General features: G+C 40.0%; 1 protein-coding gene and 1 non-coding gene across 2 annotated transcripts; one reads left to right on the plus strand and one right to left on the minus strand.

Moving 5' to 3' along the window:
• The first annotated feature begins 2491 nt into the window (after window positions 1–2491).
• TRNAN-GUU (transfer RNA asparagine (anticodon GUU)) lies at window positions 2492–2565 on the plus strand. The gene has a single exon. It is a non-coding gene; the product is annotated as a tRNA-Asn (tRNA).
• A 4026-nt stretch (window positions 2566–6591) lies between these two features.
• RAB18 (RAB18, member RAS oncogene family) lies at window positions 6592–19734 on the minus strand. The gene is made up of 7 exons (XM_014880401.2): window positions 19626–19734; window positions 16994–17049; window positions 11770–11831; window positions 9956–10028; window positions 8367–8485; window positions 8220–8286; window positions 6592–7848 (listed from the first exon to the last, which is right to left on the minus strand). The coding sequence occupies exons 1-7, from the start codon at window positions 19691–19693 to the stop codon at window positions 7670–7672; spliced, it is 624 nt and encodes a 207-aa protein (XP_014735887.1). The 5' UTR covers window positions 19694–19734; the 3' UTR covers window positions 6592–7669.
• Window positions 19735–20901: the final 1167 nt, after the last annotated feature.

Here is a 20901-nt window from a genome sequence, read left to right on the forward strand (position 1 = left end):
AGCTAGATTTGGGTAGTATGCAAGCAAGGCTTCTATAACATAATGGCCATAATTCCTATTTCCCCATATGCACCTAAATGAAGTTTATATAGAACACCTGTGAACTATTACAGGAAAGCTACAGCTACTGAACTAGGGGGAAATAAGTGGTTGGCATCAAGGACACTAAGTGGGAACTCGGGTATGTTAATTCAAGCTGCAGGTTTCTGTGTCCTTGTAAGATTTTACACAAATAATTTATGCCCAAATACTCAAAGGGAGTTTGCCACCTAGATGCTTCTATAGCAATCAAGACCCATTTTGCACTGCCTTTGCAAGCCTCTCTATGCCCTGCAGAGAACTAATGATTATGGAGAACTCAATCTTTGGAGAGGGCCAACTGCAGGTGCCCAAGACAAATATCTTTTCTCTTGTATCAGTTTGGCAAGCTTCATTTAGCAGCATTTCTCAGTTATGACTGAAAAGATCTTCTAATGTTCACATTGGCCTTTAAATAAAAATTCCAGCACTTTCATGGCCCCTTATTAACTGAGAGACATAAAATTTCAATAAGGAAAGAGACTGTGGTTTCAAGGGTCCACTTAGTTTCTAATCAGAGCATAAAATATTTTTTAAAACATATATATAAAAAACACATTGCCTTTTTTCTTTTCTTATACTTTTTTACTTTCCTAACAGATTCCTCCAAACACCTTAATTTTAAACAGTCTTTCTATAATGCCCAGTGTTTTCTTTGGCAAATTTGGAGAGCTGTATTTTGGATAAAAGTAAATTGCACCATAAGATGAAAACGGATTAGGAGATTTGACAGGACTTGATAGAAATCCGTTGTGCACAGGCAAAGGGAGTTTTCAATCGGTCATTTAAAAGATGAAAGCTCTGGAGGAAAGAGTTCTGCTTGGTGGCAAACTCATCTAACCCTTGCAAAGCCCTACAGTAGAGGCTGCAAAGGAGGCAGAAGTTACAGAGCATGAGAACACACACAAATTCTCACATCTGAAAGTTATTTTATACACGATTAGGCATCATTTTTCATACAATGTACACAAGCACTTGAGCAATGGCATAGTCCAGAAAAGGGACCTTTATGTCCACCTGACTTACAAGTAGTTAGGGGGGTGAGGGAGGCACAAAGGAGTGGATTCTCTCTTTAATGCTTTACACAAGCCATCCCAGGTCCATACAGCCCAGCTACCTTCCAAATCCAGCTCAGGATGAAACCTGGATCTCCATCCTTGGCTTCCATGAGGGATCCTGGCAGGAAACCCAGCACGCAGGGCAGACAGGAGCAATCACCATTTTAGCTCCTGAGGGGGGCAGCTGGAGCAGTAAGACCCCAATGCACACTGTGGGACACAGCTGCCCCACAGCTTTGAGACACATGGTGTAGATTGCCTTACAGGGAAAAGAGAGAGAGAGAGGAAAAGAAGCTCGCTGTCATACTCCCTGCTAGGAAAAGCTATCTACTGCTGCTACTGAGAGTACTTTTCTCTCCACCTAACAGTTCCTACCTCTCAAAAAGAAAGTTGCTCCAAGCCCCTCTACAGTTGACACATCTTTCCATGCTTTTGCAGCTCAGTGACAGGAGAACTTCACCAGCAATGTTTTCAGTAGCACAGCCCTACAGAGATTAAGCTTCCTAACTTTCAAGAGCAATTCAACCATTTTCAAGCCAACGTTTTGCTGTATTTCCTTCATCAAATGAGCAACAACAAAATGGCTGGAATACTAAAACAATTTTTTTTCTGGCAGAAAACTAGACAAACCAGGTACAGATCCACTAGCTGAACAGAACTCAGCTCCTGTCATGTATCTCAGTAGTTTCTATCCTTTTGCTTCTAGCAATACACAAGGCCACACAGAGCAGGAGGCTCTACATTTTCCTGGCTGATGACTGACTGTAAAAATATGTATGCCCACTTGCATTGATAATATCTTGTTTTTTGCAATAGGAAGCTTAAAAATGCAAGTTTCACCACAAAATCTTCTGTTCATTAAGACCTGCCCAACAGCTTTCTCACCTCTAATCTGCAGTTCCCAGATGCACTGAAAATTATGCAGTCAGTAAGTTGGATGGCTCACAATCCATGTTCTGAAACGTACCTGTGTTTTGCTTTAATTGCATTAACGTACAATTAACAAGCCATATAGATTTCTTATAGCTAAATTTCCAGAAGCACAAAAAGCACAAGAAACAGGCTGTTAACTTGGAACCATTAGCAAATTGCCTGGCATGACATGACCCCACGACCTTCTCTCCTGAGAGAGGTAAGCAGTGAGGAACAGCTACTTCAACAAAAATCTCACCTTTCACTCCCCACAGGAGGTAACAGCATTTCTTCCCTCTGTATTCTGACACAATAGCACGCCAGGTTTGCTGCAGCAGCGTTCCTGCAGTACCACTCTGTCATTGTGCAGCACATGCAGGCACCAGCAGCAGCACTTATGGAACAGTCAGGAATTGAGCTCCTCTGGGAAGTGCAACACATCAGTCTCTGTGGCGCAATCGGAGAGCGCGTTCGGCTGTTAACTGAAAGGTTGGTGGTTCGAGCCCACCCAGGGACGGAGGAGATCCCTTTTAAAGGCCAAAAGGAACCCTGTTGAAGCCCAGTCAGGGGAAGTGCCAAGTCCTGCCCCAGGGAAGGAATAACCACAGGCACCAGTAGATGTTAATAGCCACCCCATTGGACAGCAGCTTCCCAGAAATGGACCTGTTACAACGGCACTTTGCTGTGCTGTGTTCACTCAGTGTCTGCCAGAACCCCACGTCCATTTCCAGGGAAAACTCAGGTCTAGCTCAACTGGGGAAAGCCCAGCTCTTCAAAGAATATTCTGAGTTGAAAGGCACCCAAAATGTTCATCCAAGTCCAACTCCTGCCCTGCACATGGCAGCCCCAAGAGCCACACCATGTACCTGAGAGTATTGTCCAAACACTTCTTGCACTGTCAGGCTTGGTGTTGTGACCACCGCCCTGGGGCCTGTTCCAGTGTACAGCCACCCACTGGGTGAAGAACCTTTTTCTAGTATCCAACCAAATCCTCTCCTGACAACTTTACAGCAGTCCCTCAGGTTCCCTCCATCTTGCTTCCATAAACATTCTTACTCCTCTTCTGGATGACACCTGCCCAAAGGCTTAGCATGCATCTATCTATCTATTCACACCTAACCTGACCAAAAATAATTATGTCTAAAGCTGAATTTCAAGAGATGATAGATAATCCCTGATAGAAAAAGTTTATACATTTACATATTTTATTAAATTGTATTAATGAAGTATTGTTAGCTATATTAAATAAACTTAATATACCATGCACCGTAATAGTTTCTGTTTTGTGTACACGATGTATTACGCATTACTAAAACTGTCTTCACGGTTTGGGGGGATGCTACTGCTCTTCCCTGAACCTCAGCTCACAGCTTCACTCCTAATCCTAAGTAGCTACATCTGGACCTTCTCATTACTGTTAAAGAACAAGTTTCATGCTGTCAACAACATCTGCATAGCCGCATTCCTCAGAAAGTCCAGCCTGACAAGCATTAGGAACTGGGAACCAAGCACTCTTGTCGAAAGGATCCAAGCAGACTTATTACCAGATGCTAGTAAATCCAGAGCTGATGATACACAGAAAACGCTAGAAGAGTTTCCTTCCAATCATGATTTAACACTTCTATTTTAAAACTCTTCTGAGGTTGTTTTAAGCTTTTAAAATAAAGAACTACAGCCCAGAAATTCTAGAAGTTGACTGGGAATTTTGCTATCATTGTACATAAAACATGCATAAATGTTATAGAAACTGAGAGCACAAGAAAAAGAAATATTTACTCACTGTGACCATTTTCACTCTAACAGAAAGGACCAGATGTTACTCAGGCACAAGGATAAGGACAGAACTTCCATTAAATCAATCATGGAACATACGCATTCAGTAGTTTGAAAACACATCTTCACAGTTCTTTGCCCATATAACACTTCATAAATTTTCAATTAAGGTGCCACAGGTAGACAAAAACAAAGAGTGTAGAAACAAAAAAAGACTTGGAAGTTTTAATGGAGAGCTTCTCCCTTTTTTCCCCCACTGTTGGACAGTGGCCAGGAAAAACACCTTATATTTTGCCCTTCAAGGCACAACTAGGTCTGAAATGTATGTAGTGATTTGTCTGGCAACATGAAGAAGTCCTGCTCATGCTAATGTTGCTTATTGATGCTTTCATCAATAAGGCATTATTAGGGCATCAGTAAGGCACACAGGACAGCAAGACACAAAGCTACCACAGGGGTTTTGGACAGGATGGATGCAGCACCATGATCACTTCCATCAATCTTCCAGTAGCTAAATAGCATTAACTTGTATTGATTACAATACAGGCTGCCCAAGTTTTGGGTTTGAAAAAATTTATCAGCGAGGCTTCAAAACATAGAATTACTGCACCAAACTAGAGGGCAAAATTAGAGAGGTTATTGTAGCTCACTATGCATCAGGTTACTGGCAAAGAAGGGAACTGAAAAGGCATCACAGACAGCAGTTATCACTGTGGTACACAAAGGCGAGACCATCGTGCCCTGTAGTCCTGCCATGAGGCAGCCACTGTTATTGTCTGAGGACTGACTGAACTCTCATTTTTATTTTGTTAAGACTTACTTTGAGCCAGCTGTTGATCTCATTATTGCAGCAGGAGAACAAGAAAAGTGATGCTGCAGTTTGGACAAAAGCCCCGCTAGCAATAAAAATCCCAGCATCTTGAAACAGTCATCAGAAGCCTGCCCCACCTCCCTTTTTAAAACAGCAGCAGAAGAAATACAAGACAAAACCATAATAACACTTAGCAGTATTCTCAAATGTGAATTTAAGAAGATGCAAGTTCTGTGCCATATTCTTCCAGGCTAGTGTAAAGCCTACAAAAAACACCTGCCAGGCCTGAGAGTACTAAACTGCTAATCAGTATTGACTAGAGTAAATGAACTGGAAGCAACTTCAGTCGTAACAGCTTTTCACGATCACAGAAGATTTCTTAGTTACATCATTGTGGCTTAGTGCTTTAGTGTACAAAACTCCCTGCCACGGACATGGACACATTCTCATTACTTGATGAAGAGCAAACTGATCTCCATTTCTCCTCTGCTACCTGCTGAGGTAGGCTGAAGGACCTCTTGCACACACTTCTCTGGATGCAATACACCCACTATTCCAGAAATAGGTCTAAATCAGTTTTGAGCAGAGCTTATGGTACAGCTTGTAGTAGTTTCAGATACACTCATATTACAACTACAACAGTGGACGTACACTTAGAGATAACTTGACCTACAAAGGAGGGAAACAACTTGGGAAGCATGTGAACTGATTTATTTGAAAGAAGGCAGCTCCACAACCCACCCACCTCCCCCCCGTAAAAAAAAAAAGGTGAGAGAAAGAATTAAACAACTTATCACAGAACTGTTTGTTCTTTAACAAATACTGGAAGCACAGGAACCCAGCCTTCCAGTGCAGAGCTTCTTGACAGAGCAATGATGAAAAGTGACACTCTAGGAAAAACACTCCTCAGACACATAACTAAACATGCTTAAAAGATGAAGACAAAAAGGCTTGTTGCAAGTCAATTAAAAAACATTTACTTAAAAAAACCAAAAAAAACCCCACCTCTAACTACTCTCAGTCTCACTAATTATGCTGTTTCAGAATGTTTCTCTCCCAGAAATATTCTGCAGTGCAAATAAGGAATAAATGACTTAATTCTTTTGCAGAACAATACCCACTATTCAGAGCACCCTGCCATTCCCTCCCTCTGACAAAAGCTGTCAGATCTGGCAAAGGAAGAATAAAAGATGAATCCAGGTCATGTGATAAAAGGACCTTCTATGAGAAACCAAAAGTTAAGTCTCTTCTAAGCACAGGGATGCACCCAAACTAGGGGGGAAACAAATACGAAAATAAATTACAAGCATCTGCCGGAATTATGATACTTGCCAACAATTGCTGACAAAATTAAGTTATTCAGAGTTAATTCACCTACAGCTTTCCTCTACTGCGAGTCTACAAAAGCCAAAATCCTTTGACCTCAGTGCTAACATGATTTGCTCAGCCCACATATTCTGCATGCAATAGTAACGCAAATCTAAGATTTTAATATAACGGTTTTGTATATTTAATATTAATTACATTTACATATTTAAATTATCCTACTACATTAACAATACTAGATACAATATTTAGAAAAACAACTAGGACGGTTAAGTCTTCAAATTTTGGTAGTTCTATCGAGTATAGAACAGAATAGAAAACAAGTTTCCATGTGAAGAAAGCAAATTTTGACAGAAGCAGCCAAGACCTGTTGCAAAACACAAATCAGGTATGCTGACATTTAGACAAAACCTTACAGCAATAGAAGATGCTGTAATTCACTATATTTATAAGAAACTGCCTTATAGTTCATTTACTGACTGCACTATAGTGATTATTTAAAAAAAACCCGCACAGCACAGCATGTTTGTTTTGTCCTTTAGAAATAACTTGTACGTACTAAATGACCTTGTTTAAACCATACGTGCTAGAAAATATAGAACTCTGCAATAGAAAGAGGTTAAAAAAGTTGAATACTGTGGAAAAAAATTTATTAAGTCTATACAAGTCTTCTGAAACAAACCATTGGCTTTGATACAGTAAATTCAAGTGAATACTCATTGCAATAGTATTTTTTCATACAGAGATTAGAAGCTCTATAGCTTCCCATTTAGTGTCTGTGACAGAAGTTTTATTTCTGAATAAGTAGCTGCACAAAGCAGACGTGATAAGTCTCACAGTAACAGTGAGCTACAGTTGAGACAAACTTATATTACAAACATTTCAGAAAATTAGGAATCCATACTGAAGTGTGGCAAAATGATTCACAATGAAAGAACAATGACATCACTCAGACCCCTTGCCAATAATGAAGACTTTCTGCAGCAAGTCTAGAGCAGACCATCATAAAAACCTAGAGTGCAAGAGTACCACAAATTTAGTATATAAATATCACAGGATTAAAACTCCAGTTAAGCCATCAACTGAAGTGATGATTAAAAGGAAAACATGGCATCTCCCAGCTTTGCAAAGGAAGCTTTCAAAGCATCTCTTCAAGAAAGTGCTGACGCCAACTAGGGCCTGTGCCAATTAGTGTTTTTGACTGCACTGCTGGAAGACAAAATTTTAGCAGATTTGTCTAAGAACTGTATAATCCTGCTGCTTTTAATACCTTCAAAAAGCATTTCCTAGAAGAGATGAAATGTAACATTTATAGCTCACACTGTTTCCAAGATCTGTGCACACTATATAGTTCTATAATTTCAACAGAATTTAAAAATAAGACAAAGAGCAGACAATGCAATATTTGTTAGATGGATTTGTTTACAATAGTTACACAATTAATGTATACAGTTGTAAAACTTTTAGTGCATTTGTTCTTGCACATTATTTATGCTACTTATAAAAACCTGGAGATTGCAAATTGGGCATGCTTACCATAACATTTTCAAACTGGGAAAGCTGCAGAACATTTTTCCTACAAGTGTTCACTGCCATGATACAAAACAAATATGTGCAAACTGCAAGGTCCCTAAAAATAGCATTTAATGACTTTATGTACAGAAAGATGTAACTATCTGTTTAAATATGCAAAGAATAAGCTTCCCAAAGTTTATAACATAGAACAATATCCACCACATGCTCCTCCTCCTCCATATCCTTCTTCCTTGTTTGATAACTTTACACCTCTGTTTTGGCTTTCACTCTCCCACAGTCCAGGAGTCTGAATGATTTTTTCAACAAGTTCTTCAAAGGCACACTGCACACCATCACATGTTTTTGCACTTGCCTCTGGAGAAGGGACATGAAAAGTCAAGTGTTAGCGTAACTTCTGGTAACTTATTTAATATTTCTCTTAAGTTTCAACCTACAACAGACTTAAAACTTCTATAACCAAAAAAACAGGCTTCATCAGGCTACAGAGAGCCTGTACTCTGCCTTTCACACTTATGAATTTTTATATAATCATCCAAGTTAGAACAGGTATCTGGACATAGGCACAATTTTAAAAAACAGGAATACCCATTACCTTTGTGCCTAGTGCAGGTGAGAAATATCATTAATTCGACTGTACACATAAAGACTCTCAATCCTACAGAAGTGGTACTTTTCCTTATGTAACAAATATCAAGAAAGATCTCTGCAAATACCTATAAACATACCTATGAACAACATGGAATGTTTTCTTGCAAATTTGAGGCCTTCATTTCTGTCAACTTCACGGTTTTCCTATAATGAAACAAAGCATTAATATTCCTTATTAATAAAATACACTAGCAGATTACTTACTGCAGTCGAATTTGGTTTACCTTATCAATCTTGTTTCCAACTAACATTTGCACTATGTCATTCCTTGTGCAGTATGTTTCCAATTCATTTAACCAGTTATCCAGCTTGACAAAAGTATCTCTTCTCGTGACATCATAAACTGAAAGATATTAGTGATATTATTCCAAAACATTTTTCCAAGAATTACAGCTTACATTACAAAAGGAGCAAAAAAGATAGCTTTTTGAATCAGAAAATTGAAGGAGTTCTAAGGATTCGAATTTACCTTCTATAGAAACAACTGGAAAAAAAGTAGGACATCCATCAGCTCAAATCAGAACAACTCCAAGCTTCAGCCACCTACAGTTCTCAGACTTGATACATTCTAGCTTACAGGCTAGAGACTATCATTCTCCAAGGAATTCTACACTAGTAGATCCCTCATATAGGATACTTAAAAATCACTACACAACAGCTATGCAAAGAGGATAGCACAACCTCCAGTACTGAAGCTAAGAAAGTGTTTTTTCCTTTGTTTTCACATCCCATGGGCAGATAGGCATAAACAGCTTCTTTCAATCAAATCTGTAACTTGGCTTGCATGAAGCCAATTTTTTTTGGAAGACAAGTAACAAAGAAAGAGTCAGGAGATATTGAATAAAATGGGAGAGCAAATCTCAACAGCAGAACCTTCTATCTCCCAAACAGTGCTTGTTTACAGCTTCCACCATTAAGTGGCAGGTTCAGTGCAACTTAGGGACTTGACAGGACATGCTTTGACAGCATCTTCCTGTAACAGGAAGATAACGCAACTCACAACTTGGGAAACCTACCAGGAGATCACATGACAGATGTTATTCCACCTTAAACAATTTAACTAGATACATTAGCTTAGCAAGATTCTCTAAAGTCAGAAGCAACTTCAAGAAAATTAAATGTACATCCCTGCCCTTACTTTAGTCAGCTCCTCACTCCTAGCAGTGGAGAAGCAGAATTTCAGAGCTTAGTGCCTAGCAAACAGGCTTCCATACACAAAAAAAAAAAAATACAAATGAGACTTCATCATGAAGCTGAAATTATGAGTTTTGCCTGAGTTTCTCACACACAGATTGGTGCTTTCTACATGCCCAGCTGGTCTTTTGTAAGTGATTGACTGAGTAACATTCCATCAGCTGGGAGGCAAGTAACAAAAAAACCTCAGCCAGACTCCACACAGTTTATATTACTAATTTCATTACGAAAGAAACAACAGGGATAAGAAAAAGAAAAAGCTGTGTCACTGATACAGAGAAGCTACACTGAGGAGAATTTTTTTTATTCTGCACTTAGTAAGCAGGGCCAAAATAAAAACCAATAAATAAAAGACAAATCCATGAAAGCACAAGGACAACAGCTCCAAGTTATTCGCTCAGATAGCAGTAGCTTTTATTCTCATGCAAAAATCAGAGGTTCTCAAGTCAGACTGACTACATGAGAAAGAGGTTGAGACACCAAGATGCTTTAATATGAGTTGCTCAACACAAAGAATTTTAATATCAATTAGATATTATATAAAGGCTGTATGAGTTTGTGTAACTCCAATGCACAAGAAAACCACAAACATGTGAACTAGCATGCAAAATATACTTACCTAGGATAACACCTTGTGCACCTCTGTAGTAACTGGGGGTCAATGTTCTGAACCGCTCCTGACCTGCAGTATCCTAATAAGCCATTCAAAAAGTTCCATTATTCAGAATTTGAGCAGAATGTAGTTTAGCTTTCAGGTATTCTACTTCTAATGAACATACAAAGTAAGATTTAAACTATATTCCCGTAGCAGAGTAGTTGAGTTTATTCCATCCCCTGCTGGTTTACTACACATTAACTTTGAGACTTTATGTAGTCTGTCCTGGGAAACACCTTTGAACTCTTAAATGCAGTATGTAACTGCATTATATAACAGTAAGATGGCCATTTCTGCAAAAGCATTTGATCTGCAGCTAGCACTGCAGCAACGAGCAAGAAAGCAGCTTAGCTGCAGTACTAAGATTTTCTAACAAGCATCACAGCCCATGAAAACAAAACCAGTTCCTTCATTTCAATCACTTGGTCCAATTAAATTTGATTGACTATCTGGGTAAGTGCACTAACATGCTATAACACAGCAGCAGCAGGAATAAGTCAGAGGTTTTTCTGGTTTTAAGCAAAGTTGAGTTTACCTCCTAAAATTTAAAGTCAATAGCTCTGGGAAAAAAAAAACCCAAAACCCACCAAAATTAGAATGCTGTTTTACTATCAGAGATTAAGTAATAGTGCATGCTCATTGAAGACTTTATGCATAGAATATTTAAACCACTTTATTCACTTAGGTTAGAAGCGACACATGAAACGCTGGATTGCCTGACAAAGAACCTGGATAAGCTTCAATGTTCTACAAGCCACTCAATGTCACACATCTAAAACTGGTTTTGTATCATGACACACCTTCACAAGCTTTTCCAGTTTACCTCAGGATTATTTCTTTCTATTTATCAAAATGAAAGAAAATAAACCCTAACTTGTAATTCCTAGTTCTGCTATCGGTGTGGATTTCCTCCTGTATGCCTTTTTTATTTTCTGTCAAGCTATTGCATTTCTTTTCTGTGTCAAACCCATTTATTTCACTGATGATTACTACTGTAACTAAGACATAAGTCCTGTTTGTTAGTGAGCTATGAAGTACCCTCCCAGCTACAGAAACACTGCAATACAGATTTCACGTTCTACTACTACTTCCCAAGGAAATAGGTCTGATAACCTGCTTATACAAGAAATAAAGTTTTAATCTTGCTTGGTACAAGAAGACACAACTGAGTCTGCCTATTCAAAAATGTGCTTCAAGTCACGTCAGTGTGGAGGCTGGTTTACACAATGGAGAATTTTTTTAAGAAACTTGGAAGTACTTTTTCTTCACTTGCTGTAATGGAAGTTCTACTTTTAACTAAAGCAGAAGCTGAACAGCTATGATTACAAACACTGCCCCTCTCTCCTTGAAATCCATCTGCTACAAATAATTCTGACGCTGAGCCTATAAAAGCCTTCATATGATGGCTATGAAGTTTAGACAAAAATGAGTATGCACCTGTAATCCTTAACCTGTTAATACACAGCCTCAGTGTTACAGGCAAAATTTAGTAAAGAAGTGCACCTTTTTACTGATTTATTACCATTTAATTCCTCCTTTTCTCTAATTCTATCCCAACCAGACCTGGAATTAGTACTGCAGAAGCTCACAGGCAGCAGAATTACCCCATCAGCCAGCTGTCCCACAGTTCACTGCACCTTCTGAATGCTGCAGTATTAACCTCCAACTTCTCCAAATCACCTTTATATTAACAGAAAAGGATTCTATACAAATAATACATTATAGAAACTCTAGCTATTCCTAAGGCAAAGCAATACAAGAACTTAGGAGAGACTTACCCATATTGCCAGTTTAGCTTTGTTTCCATCAACTGAAATAGTTTTCACCTTGAAGTCCACACCTAGAAGAGGAAAAACATTTTGGTTCTTCAAACATATTACAGCTATCTTTGAAAAAGAAAATAAAGAGAAATGGAAAAAATAAAAATCAAACTCCAAAAAACCCCATGTTTTGACACGAGCAGGAAGAGTAAGTTCCATTAGCTACTTACGAACCTTGCTCAAAATGCAAGGTTTTCTTGCTGACAGGCTTTTGCAAAAGCCTAAGGGCCTTTTAAGCTATTGACTCAAAATATTTTATGGAAGTAAGGCAAATACTACATCTCCTGTATTAAAGCACATATTCCAGGACAAATTTTCAAGTTTATAATTCAAATGGATTAACTTTCTATTCATTACTCACAAACATTCTCCAAACAGAAAACAAGGTAATGGTTCTGCTGCTCAGTCATCTACTCCAACTTGTAACAATTCTTCCCCCTTCATGTGTCCTCCACCTCCAGGAAACAGCAGCCTATCAATTGCTCACAAACTAAGGCCAAGGAGAACAACATGCTAGTGACTGCAAATTTAAAGGATATAGTGACACACATCTGTTTGAGAGGCTCTGCACAGTTATGATCCATTATGCTTTAATTTAACCCTTAGGTTACTAATAGCAAGTAACTAACTAGAAATACATTTCAAGTATTTTGGAGCGACTTTCATTCCCATAAGGCAGCTGCTCTAAAATGAAGTAGCAGTCTAGAAAGTTGATACTTCTATAACAACAACTCTCAAGTGCAACAGCAACCTTTTTGTACTTGGAATTACAATGTCAATCATCACATTCTCTACTAGAAAAAAAATTTAACTACTTAATACAAAATTAGTAGAGCCTCAGGATGAGTGTGCTGCACTCACATTCCCAAATTCATGCAGATTACAAACAAATACAAACAGCTGCCAAAATACATTCAACATAAAGTCACAAAGGATATACAGGATGATTAAGAAACTGCATATTATAGGCAGATTTAAACTTCAGTTGCACTGAACTCTAAAAGAGCCTTGTTTCAAAAGAGATGAACACAATTTTTATTCCATTGTTTCACAACCTCAGCTCACTGAAGCGTTCCCTGAAGTGTCAGGTGTTTTTCAGACAATATTCTGCACTGGAAAAAGCCCATACTCTTCTTTCAAGGAAAATTTTCCCAAAGTACATCAACTTTTGTAGTAACTGAACAGAACTTAGTTTTTTTCAGGTACTAGGACTCCTAGGCCCTGACTTGGCAGTAATATAATGCTCAATATTTTGCACAAGAACAGGACATTATTCTAGTTATGTTCACAGAAAAGAACAGTCGTTATTTACTTGATTTAACACCAGTTCTTAGAACTTTACCTAGTTCATAGAAGACTGCTATGCTAGCAATTTGACTCAATTTGATCCTAGAGAACATTCTGTTCTGTCCACTTTTCAGCACTCAGCAGTGACTTTCGGACTAAAATAATCTCTTTCTTCCACTGTAATTGCATGTTTCTTCCCCTGAACTCCAAAAATCCCCATCTGCAGTTCAGTCAGCATGTTCAACAGTTCACAGTGCATTCTTTTATCCATTAGTCTGGCACCAAAACCTGTAACTGCAGATATTACAAGTCTACTGGCTTCTTAACATGAGAAATTAAAATATGTCATAATAATTCAAGGAAGAAAACTTTCTTCCTTAAGATAAACATGTATTCTGAAGCCACAGTATCTTTCTACCATTCAGTATATTGTGCCTGGACAGTTCAGCAATTTTCATTTAATGGAAATGGATACAGATACACCTTTATGTTAGCATTGCTGCTGGTTTAAAATTCACTTTAAATTTTGCAAGAGCAATGTAAGTAAAATAAGAAACTAAAATAGTGGATAAACCCTATGCGTTAAACTGACTGTTGAAAAGCAAAAGTATGAAAATGAACTAATAACACACCAAAATACATCTCTTAAAGTGACTAAGGCATGTAAAACAGAATTCTAACAAACAAAGGAGCTCAACACATATAAAAGCCAATTAACAACAAAAAAAACCCAACTTTTAAGTATTTAGGGTTTTGGTTGCCATTCTGCCATAAGGAAAGACAAGTAGAAAAAATTTAGGGCTCAAGAAAATCTTATTGAATTGAACAAAGCGGGTACTTACATTTCCTAAAACCAACAGTGAAATACAGACATGTTTGTGTGACAGGTATTAGTTCTGACCTTGCAAGAGTGTTGTGTCTACCCTTGACAGCAGAAAGCTGACAGTGCTTTCCACCATGCCTTGGAAGGCAGCCAGAAACAAGACAGCACTACTAGACTGTACTCCCCTGTGTTAACACCTCCTGCCTCAGCACTACACACCACATACTGTGGACTTACAATCTGCAAGAAGCAGTTCTGACACTGATATGGCTCAGATTCAGCCTAGTAATGCCATGCTGTATTTAGAGGAAGTGCACAATGAGTACAGTGCAGTATTTGTGCTGTGGCTAAGTGACAAGTAGGACAGCTTAGGAGTTTGAGGACTCCAAATGCAAGGAAAGAGTTAAGAGACATCAGATCTGTGCAATATACCACTTCATTTGTGAACTATGGATTGCACTGAACACTTATCTAGAATCTCTAATACAAAGAGCAAGCAAGTGAAGACAAGCATGAGCAGCAGGGACAACAGAAAATACTGGGGTACATGAAGTCTGGTAAGACCCATGTGATGAAGCCCAACAAACAAGCCAGACTCAAGAGAATACCAAGGACAGGTAATCTGCTAGGTTAAATACAACATATTTAATCCAACTGAAGCCACTGAAACTAAATTATTTGCCAAAAGCAGCTTATTCTTCAAAGAATATCACAGGATTTTTACTAAGTTCTGAAGAATAACCCACATGAAACAATCATTTAGGGTTTCTTTCTTTTTCACCCAATAGGTCTGAGCAATCCATGAAGGCAAGATCAACAGGTCATCACAGGGAACCAGTTCTGCTGCTGCCAAGGCTTTCCTCAGTATTGTGGGTTTGTGTGCAATTCTTGCTCTAACTTAAGGAAAACCAAACCAAGCAAAGCTCTCCTCACTCTCTAATCCAAATAAGAAAATATAGTCATGGTAGCCAGTTCAGCAGTCAGTACACAGATGACATTGAAAGAACCGTTATTTATAGTCCATTCATTCTGAAAAAGCACCATACTCTTCAGTTTCAACAGGAAAGGCTTTAAAACCTCGTGTCCTTCTGTTCCCTAACTCAAAACAAAATAGTGTTTAATTAGCACAAAAAGAACTCCAAGCTAAAACTCACAAAGTGTTTTGACATTTCACCATCTTGTAAGTACCTGAAATTGGCATCTAGGGTCTGTCTTCATGCAGCAGAATAACTACCTCTAGGAACTCACTCCAACTGCTTAATCTATATGAACAACAAATCATGCCCTGAAATTAGACATTTTGCTTCTTAGAAATTCATTCATCAGAAAAGTGGCAATGCCTGTGGATAGCAGTTTAAAGAGAAAAACAAGAAAACGAATAAGAACCCAGATTCTGTCCTCTTCTTGTTAAGTGGACAAAAAATGGATCTGCTCTCCCCTAGGAGTACCCCACACACCACGCTGTAGGACTTGCACAGCTGGGGTCACAGTAACTCTACTGCACAGCACTACCTCAAACATCAGATACAACATGATCTATGCCAGCATTTGCTCAGTCTCTAGAAACTGACTTCCTGCCAAATGATCACATTCATTCCACATTAGTATATTTGTTTCAGAACTCAAACTCTACCTGAAGTAATGCTTACATTGAGTATTCTTCCTCCTTTTCTACATCAGAAATAGAGCAGAGCAGGACCTGCCAGGTAGGATCTGCCAGCAGGAAATCTTGAATTGTTGCTGTTTAACAACCAGCAGTTAGCTACCACACATGCTGTTGTGCATTTTTACAAACTCAAAGAATAATTACTTCAGGAAATAATTCCTTAGTTTCTTAAATAGTGCACTGATGCCAGTTTTTGACACAGATGCAAAAAGCAGAATGAAAAAAAAAAGCTCCACCATTAAAAACAAACAAAAAACCCCCCAAACAATAAAGATGCCCACTCATAGACTTAACTACTCTTTTGGCATCCAAAACATCATGAAAGCTGAAGTAGCTATTCTGCACTAACTTCCTGGATCACATGGTTGACATATCAAGAAAGTAACAGGACCTGAAGTATATACAGTGCCAAAAATATTAGAATAGAATCCAAGACTGCCATCTTCACCACCTGATCTAATTAATTCCTGTTTTCTTCCACGCTATCCTCCCTCATAAACTGAGGTGGGGCAGCTTGCACAACTTCACTTTTCATAAGCAATGGAATTAACAAAAACAGGCCATGCTCCTCCCCTTGGCTTCTCAGTGCTTTATATGAAATAGTACTCCTGTATCTTACTAACGTTAATGAAAAAAAGACCTATTTATTTAATTATTAATAAATTAGAAAGAGCTGGTTTTGCCTACCAACAGCTGAACCCAAAGAAAAAGATTTTAAATAAGCTCTTAGACAGAACTCTTCCTACAAAGACAGTAAAAAAATGCAACTGAAATGACGGTGTGAAAAAGTATCTCTATTTTCCATAATTTCAGCTATTACTTTGGCACAGAGCTGTATCACACTCTTAAAAGCTCCATTTTGCTTCCTTTGAGAACCAATCTACTTAGTTATCCTGCATTCTGGGTCACTCTCCCCAGGCACAACTGACCCATGCTGGTAGGTATAATACCAGCACAGCAATGACACGTCACTGCCTTTTTCCCCAGCAGCTCTGGATTCTTGGCTCTCTTCCACTTTTCTCAGGAGTCTAGCTGCCAAGGAACTGATTGCTAAGTAGAAAAAAAAGCCACATTGTAATTTTCTCCCTACAGAGGAAAAGCAAAAGCCAGGCAGAGCCTAGTGCACTCAAGTATTGTCAGAAGTTGGAAGAGTTAACAGTACCTGGTACAGAGTCTTAAGATAGCTACCAAGTATCATATTACATAGACACAAGGTCTGGACAGCAATATGACCAGTCAAAAGCCAGACAGCTATTTTGCACAGATAAATCAGTAGCACAGTAGTAGCTCTTACAGAAAGGCAAACTCGTTGGAACTCCACTACGTGTTACACAAGTCTGAACAAACCACAGTTTTACACTGAAAACGTTAACAGTTTTTCTAACGTTGTATCAGCACATACTTACCAATTGTTGCTGCAAGTTCTGGGTCAAATGTATCATCTGTGAACCTCAGCAGAAGGCTGATAGGGAAAAAAGAAAAATAAGAGATTCTATCATTGCAGCATATCCTTACCTTGCTAGAAGCCCATAAATTACAATGGCTGCAAGGAATAGCAAGATCACACAGCTAAATAAACTCACATCAGATTTTTTTTTTGTAGGAGAGAATATACAGAAAAAAGAAAAGAACATGGACAGAATAGAGCAGACATGCTCTGCTACCTGACCCCGTATCTCTTCTCTGCATGTATTACCAAGAACGTCTCTTTGAAAACAAAGTACCACACAAGCTGTCAAATCAGTTGCCTGAACAGTCATGCGAACTGCTTTGCAAAGCATTTTAGTTCAACCTTATTCTACTTTTCTTCTTCCAGAATTCAGTACAAAAGTAGTATTTTTTGTTTTGTTTCAATATTGCTTCACACAGTATTTCTGTAAGCTTGAGAAATAAATTCCAAGTCAGCTTTTCATCCCAGAAATAACTTCTTGAACTGGGCACACAGGGGAACAGCAAGGACAACACCCATCAGAAACAGACACAGAAGCTGAAGAGTAGAAATAGCTCCCCAGTGTTTTATCATTTTGTATTTCTTTGTATATAATGACTCAGACTCACGCACACAACATTTTCCCCCATCCTGAAGAATGTGTTTGCTACCAATAGAAAAATTTACAATTAAGATTTAACAGCACATCACACCATAGCACTGCAAGGTCCCTTAAGAATGCCACCAGTGTCAAATGCAATATTTTTATGAGAGACAAAGATTCTAAGCATGCAGTTTCTAAAATCAACAGTCTTATGTATCTGTGGTAAGTCCATGTGGCAGGCAGCTGTTTGCTATGACCACAACTTCTACTTATTTCCAGGATGGCAAAACAAAACAAAGCCTTATTTAGTTTTTGGTCTTCCCCACCATCCTGTTCTTTTCCCCTCTTTTAGCATGTGAATTTAGAAGTGTTTTTTAGCATTTGGACAGTCTGGCATTGACAAAAACAGTGACCACTGAAATTCCCTTGTTTCAATGAGGACGAGTGACAACTCCAAGTTATTCACAAACCAACGTTTTTTCTCTCCTTACTCTAGAACCCTAGAACCAAATGGTAGCTTTATTTATCAAATAACAATTAAAATAATATTTTTTTTGTTAAATCACAGCACACGGGATTTTTACCAGTACCTTCAGATGGTTGTATAAGGATGCTATTTAAGAGCAGCTATTTTTAGTTACAACCAATACTAGTTTCATTCAGAACAGAAAAAAATATGGAACCTTTATACTGCTACTAGAATAAAACCATCATTTTACCAGTCTTGTATGCCAAGCCCAGCCAACTTCTACCTTTTTTTTTATACGTAGCTATCATCTTCTACAAAGTATAGCACTCTCACAGGGACCACGTTAAAGACAGTATTTGTTCAGAAGTCAGGACTCCAACCTCTTACTCCACCATGCTAATACCTGTTTAACATCTGACCTTTCCTAGTCAACCATCAGGTAAGAGATACAAATTTAGGAGTAATTCAATATTAAGTTCCTGTACCTGAACAACTGCACTATTATCATTTAATAGCATTTTTATTTCCTCTACATAATGCCCCTTTTAACAAGTTTTCTGATGTAAAGAAATATGTATATAAATAGGTATGCACAACCACTGTATGTTTTTATCTGCCCCAGGAAAAATTCTTCCATATGGCCACTCATATATAAGAGATGACATCAACTAAAAGAAATTTGCTCAGATCATGTCTGTCACCAGGGGCCTAATGTACTAATTCTCAATTCAGTAGCTAACTCAAACGAGTACTAGCAGACTTTTAACAAATACGGGCACTTCTTTTTTCTAATTAGCAACTTGTATGTAATTTAGGGTCATAACAGAGGACACGTATTATTGCCACAAAAATATCAAATATAAAATTACCGGTGTGGTACACTCCCAGATGCCCTCCAGTATTTATATCCCACAACCTTCAGTAAGAACTGTGTTACTATTAAAAAGTAGTTATTTAAAAAATCAACACACAAGATTCCTTAGGGTCGGAATCTATAGCTTAGCAAAGCATAAATACGCAGGGAGGAAGAAATCAACCTCGAAGTACATGATAAAGCCTGTAATTACAAAAAAAAACTGTGTTAGAACTACTTTGCTGCGTTCCTGTGCTTCCCCGCACACACCCAATGCTGGGTCACTTGTGACTCTGCATATACACATTATGGACTAGACATTAACCCCCAAGCGCTATGGAGATGTACAAGGGCACCTATCTCCGCACGACTAACACCGCCCCGGGCTCAGGGCGGCTCAGGGCGGCCCAGGGCAGCCCGACAGAACCCCCGCTTCATCTGTTTGCAGCTGAGCCTGGCAGACTCCAGCTCTGCTGGCGGCTGCGGGAGCGCTGCGGAGAAGGAGAAGGAGGGGGCAACCTCTAGCCCAGCGGAGATCTGGCCGGGAAGGGGCGAGGAGCTCCCCCCGCGGGCCCGGCCCTATGGGGCGCAGGCCGCGCCCAGACGGCGTTATCCGACAAGGGGCCTAGGCCGGAGCCGGCCGGCCAGAAGAAGCTGTAGAAGGCTGGCGGGCGCCCCCTCACCTGGACTTGCCGACGCCGCTCTCACCGATGATGAGGATCTTCAGGGTGGTCAGCACGTCCTCGTCCATCCCGGCAGCGCCCCCGGACCGGCCCCGACCGCCCGACGCTCCGTGCGCAGCTGCGGCGGCGGCGCTGCGCCTGCGCGGGGCCGCCCGCGGTTTGTTTACAGCGGGCGGGGCGGGCCGGGCCGTGCGCGCGTGCGCGGGGATTGTCGGGGGTGGGGGGGGCTGCGCGCCCGGGTTGTGACCTGGGGGGCGCGGCGGGTCCGGCGGCGTTTGCAGGAGAAAAGAGACCGCGCAGAATGGCAGCGGGGTGTTAGACATTGGAGTGGGCTGCCCGGGGAGGTGGTGGGGTTCCCGCCCCTGGAGGTGTTTAAGGAAAGACGGGACGTGGCATGGAGTGGTTGACGAGGTGGTGATCGGCCATCGGTTGGACTCGATGAGCTCAGAGGTCTTTTCCAGCCTCACCGATTCTGTGATTGCGCGAAGGCAGCGGCCAGCGCCGGCGGGGAGCGGAGCCAGCTGCCGTCTCCCGCGGGGAGCAGCTGGTCCGGAGCTTGCCCCCAAAACACGGGCTCATTTGGGGACAAACCAGCACTGGGGGCCAGCTGGTACGTGACACCATGTGCTCTTCTACCAGCGTCTCACATTCTCCGTTAAAAGCCAAAAATGTTGTTTGGTTGGTTTTTTTTAACCGATTCCTATGAGAAAGTCTCTCTATTACCAATTCAGCTAACCTGCTATTATGGCTACCTCAGGCTATGTGTAAACAAGTGCAACTCTTCTAAAATTAACAGAGTACATACCAGATGTGAGCCTGAGATTACTCGACCAGTGCTGTAGGCCTTGCTCAGCTAGGCCTCTGGGCAGGTCAGAGACTGACTCCATCAAATATAAACAAGTTCAGGCTTTTCCATGATCACATCAATCAGTCACACAACCAGTGTGACTAAAGGAAGAGATCAGGCCGTGTCAGCAGTTTGCCCAAGGCAGGTGAGGCCATCGTGGCTTCTGTGAGAACGATGGTTGCAGAGGGCACAGCTCTTCCAACAGAGTCCTTAGTCTCCTGAGCAGTTGCCTTCACCTGAGTTCCAGAGTCAACACAGAATTGTTCTGTTGTGTTTTTGTGGTAAACCTCTCTGTTGCCTGGCTTCTTCCACTTTCAGGATCTGGTCTCCTGACTCTTTTACTTCAGAAAAACAAGTCCCAGGATGAGTACAAAAACAGTAATTATCCTATTAAACTATGGAAACATATTCTATAATTAAACATGCAAA

Source organism: Sturnus vulgaris, chromosome 1 (assembly GCF_052056855.1).
Source record: "Sturnus vulgaris isolate bStuVul1 chromosome 1, bStuVul1.hap1, whole genome shotgun sequence".
Lineage (NCBI taxonomy): Eukaryota > Metazoa > Chordata > Aves > Passeriformes > Sturnidae > Sturnus > Sturnus vulgaris.

What these genes read in the sequence shown, in the direction of transcription:
- RAB18 (XM_014880401.2), bottom strand. Translation starts at nt 19,693, where the DNA reads ATGGACGAGGACGTGCTGACCACCCTGAAGATCCTCATCATCGGTGAG. An exon ending in AGAACTTGCAGCAACAATTG is followed by an intron (nt 11,832 to 16,993) that starts GTAAGTATGTGC and finishes TTCCTCTTCTAG; the next exon opens with GTGTGGACTTCAAGGTGAAA. An exon ending in AAGCTAAACTGGCAATATGG is followed by an intron (nt 10,029 to 11,769) that starts GTAAGTCTCTCC and finishes ATGGCTTATTAG; the next exon opens with GATACTGCAGGTCAGGAGCG.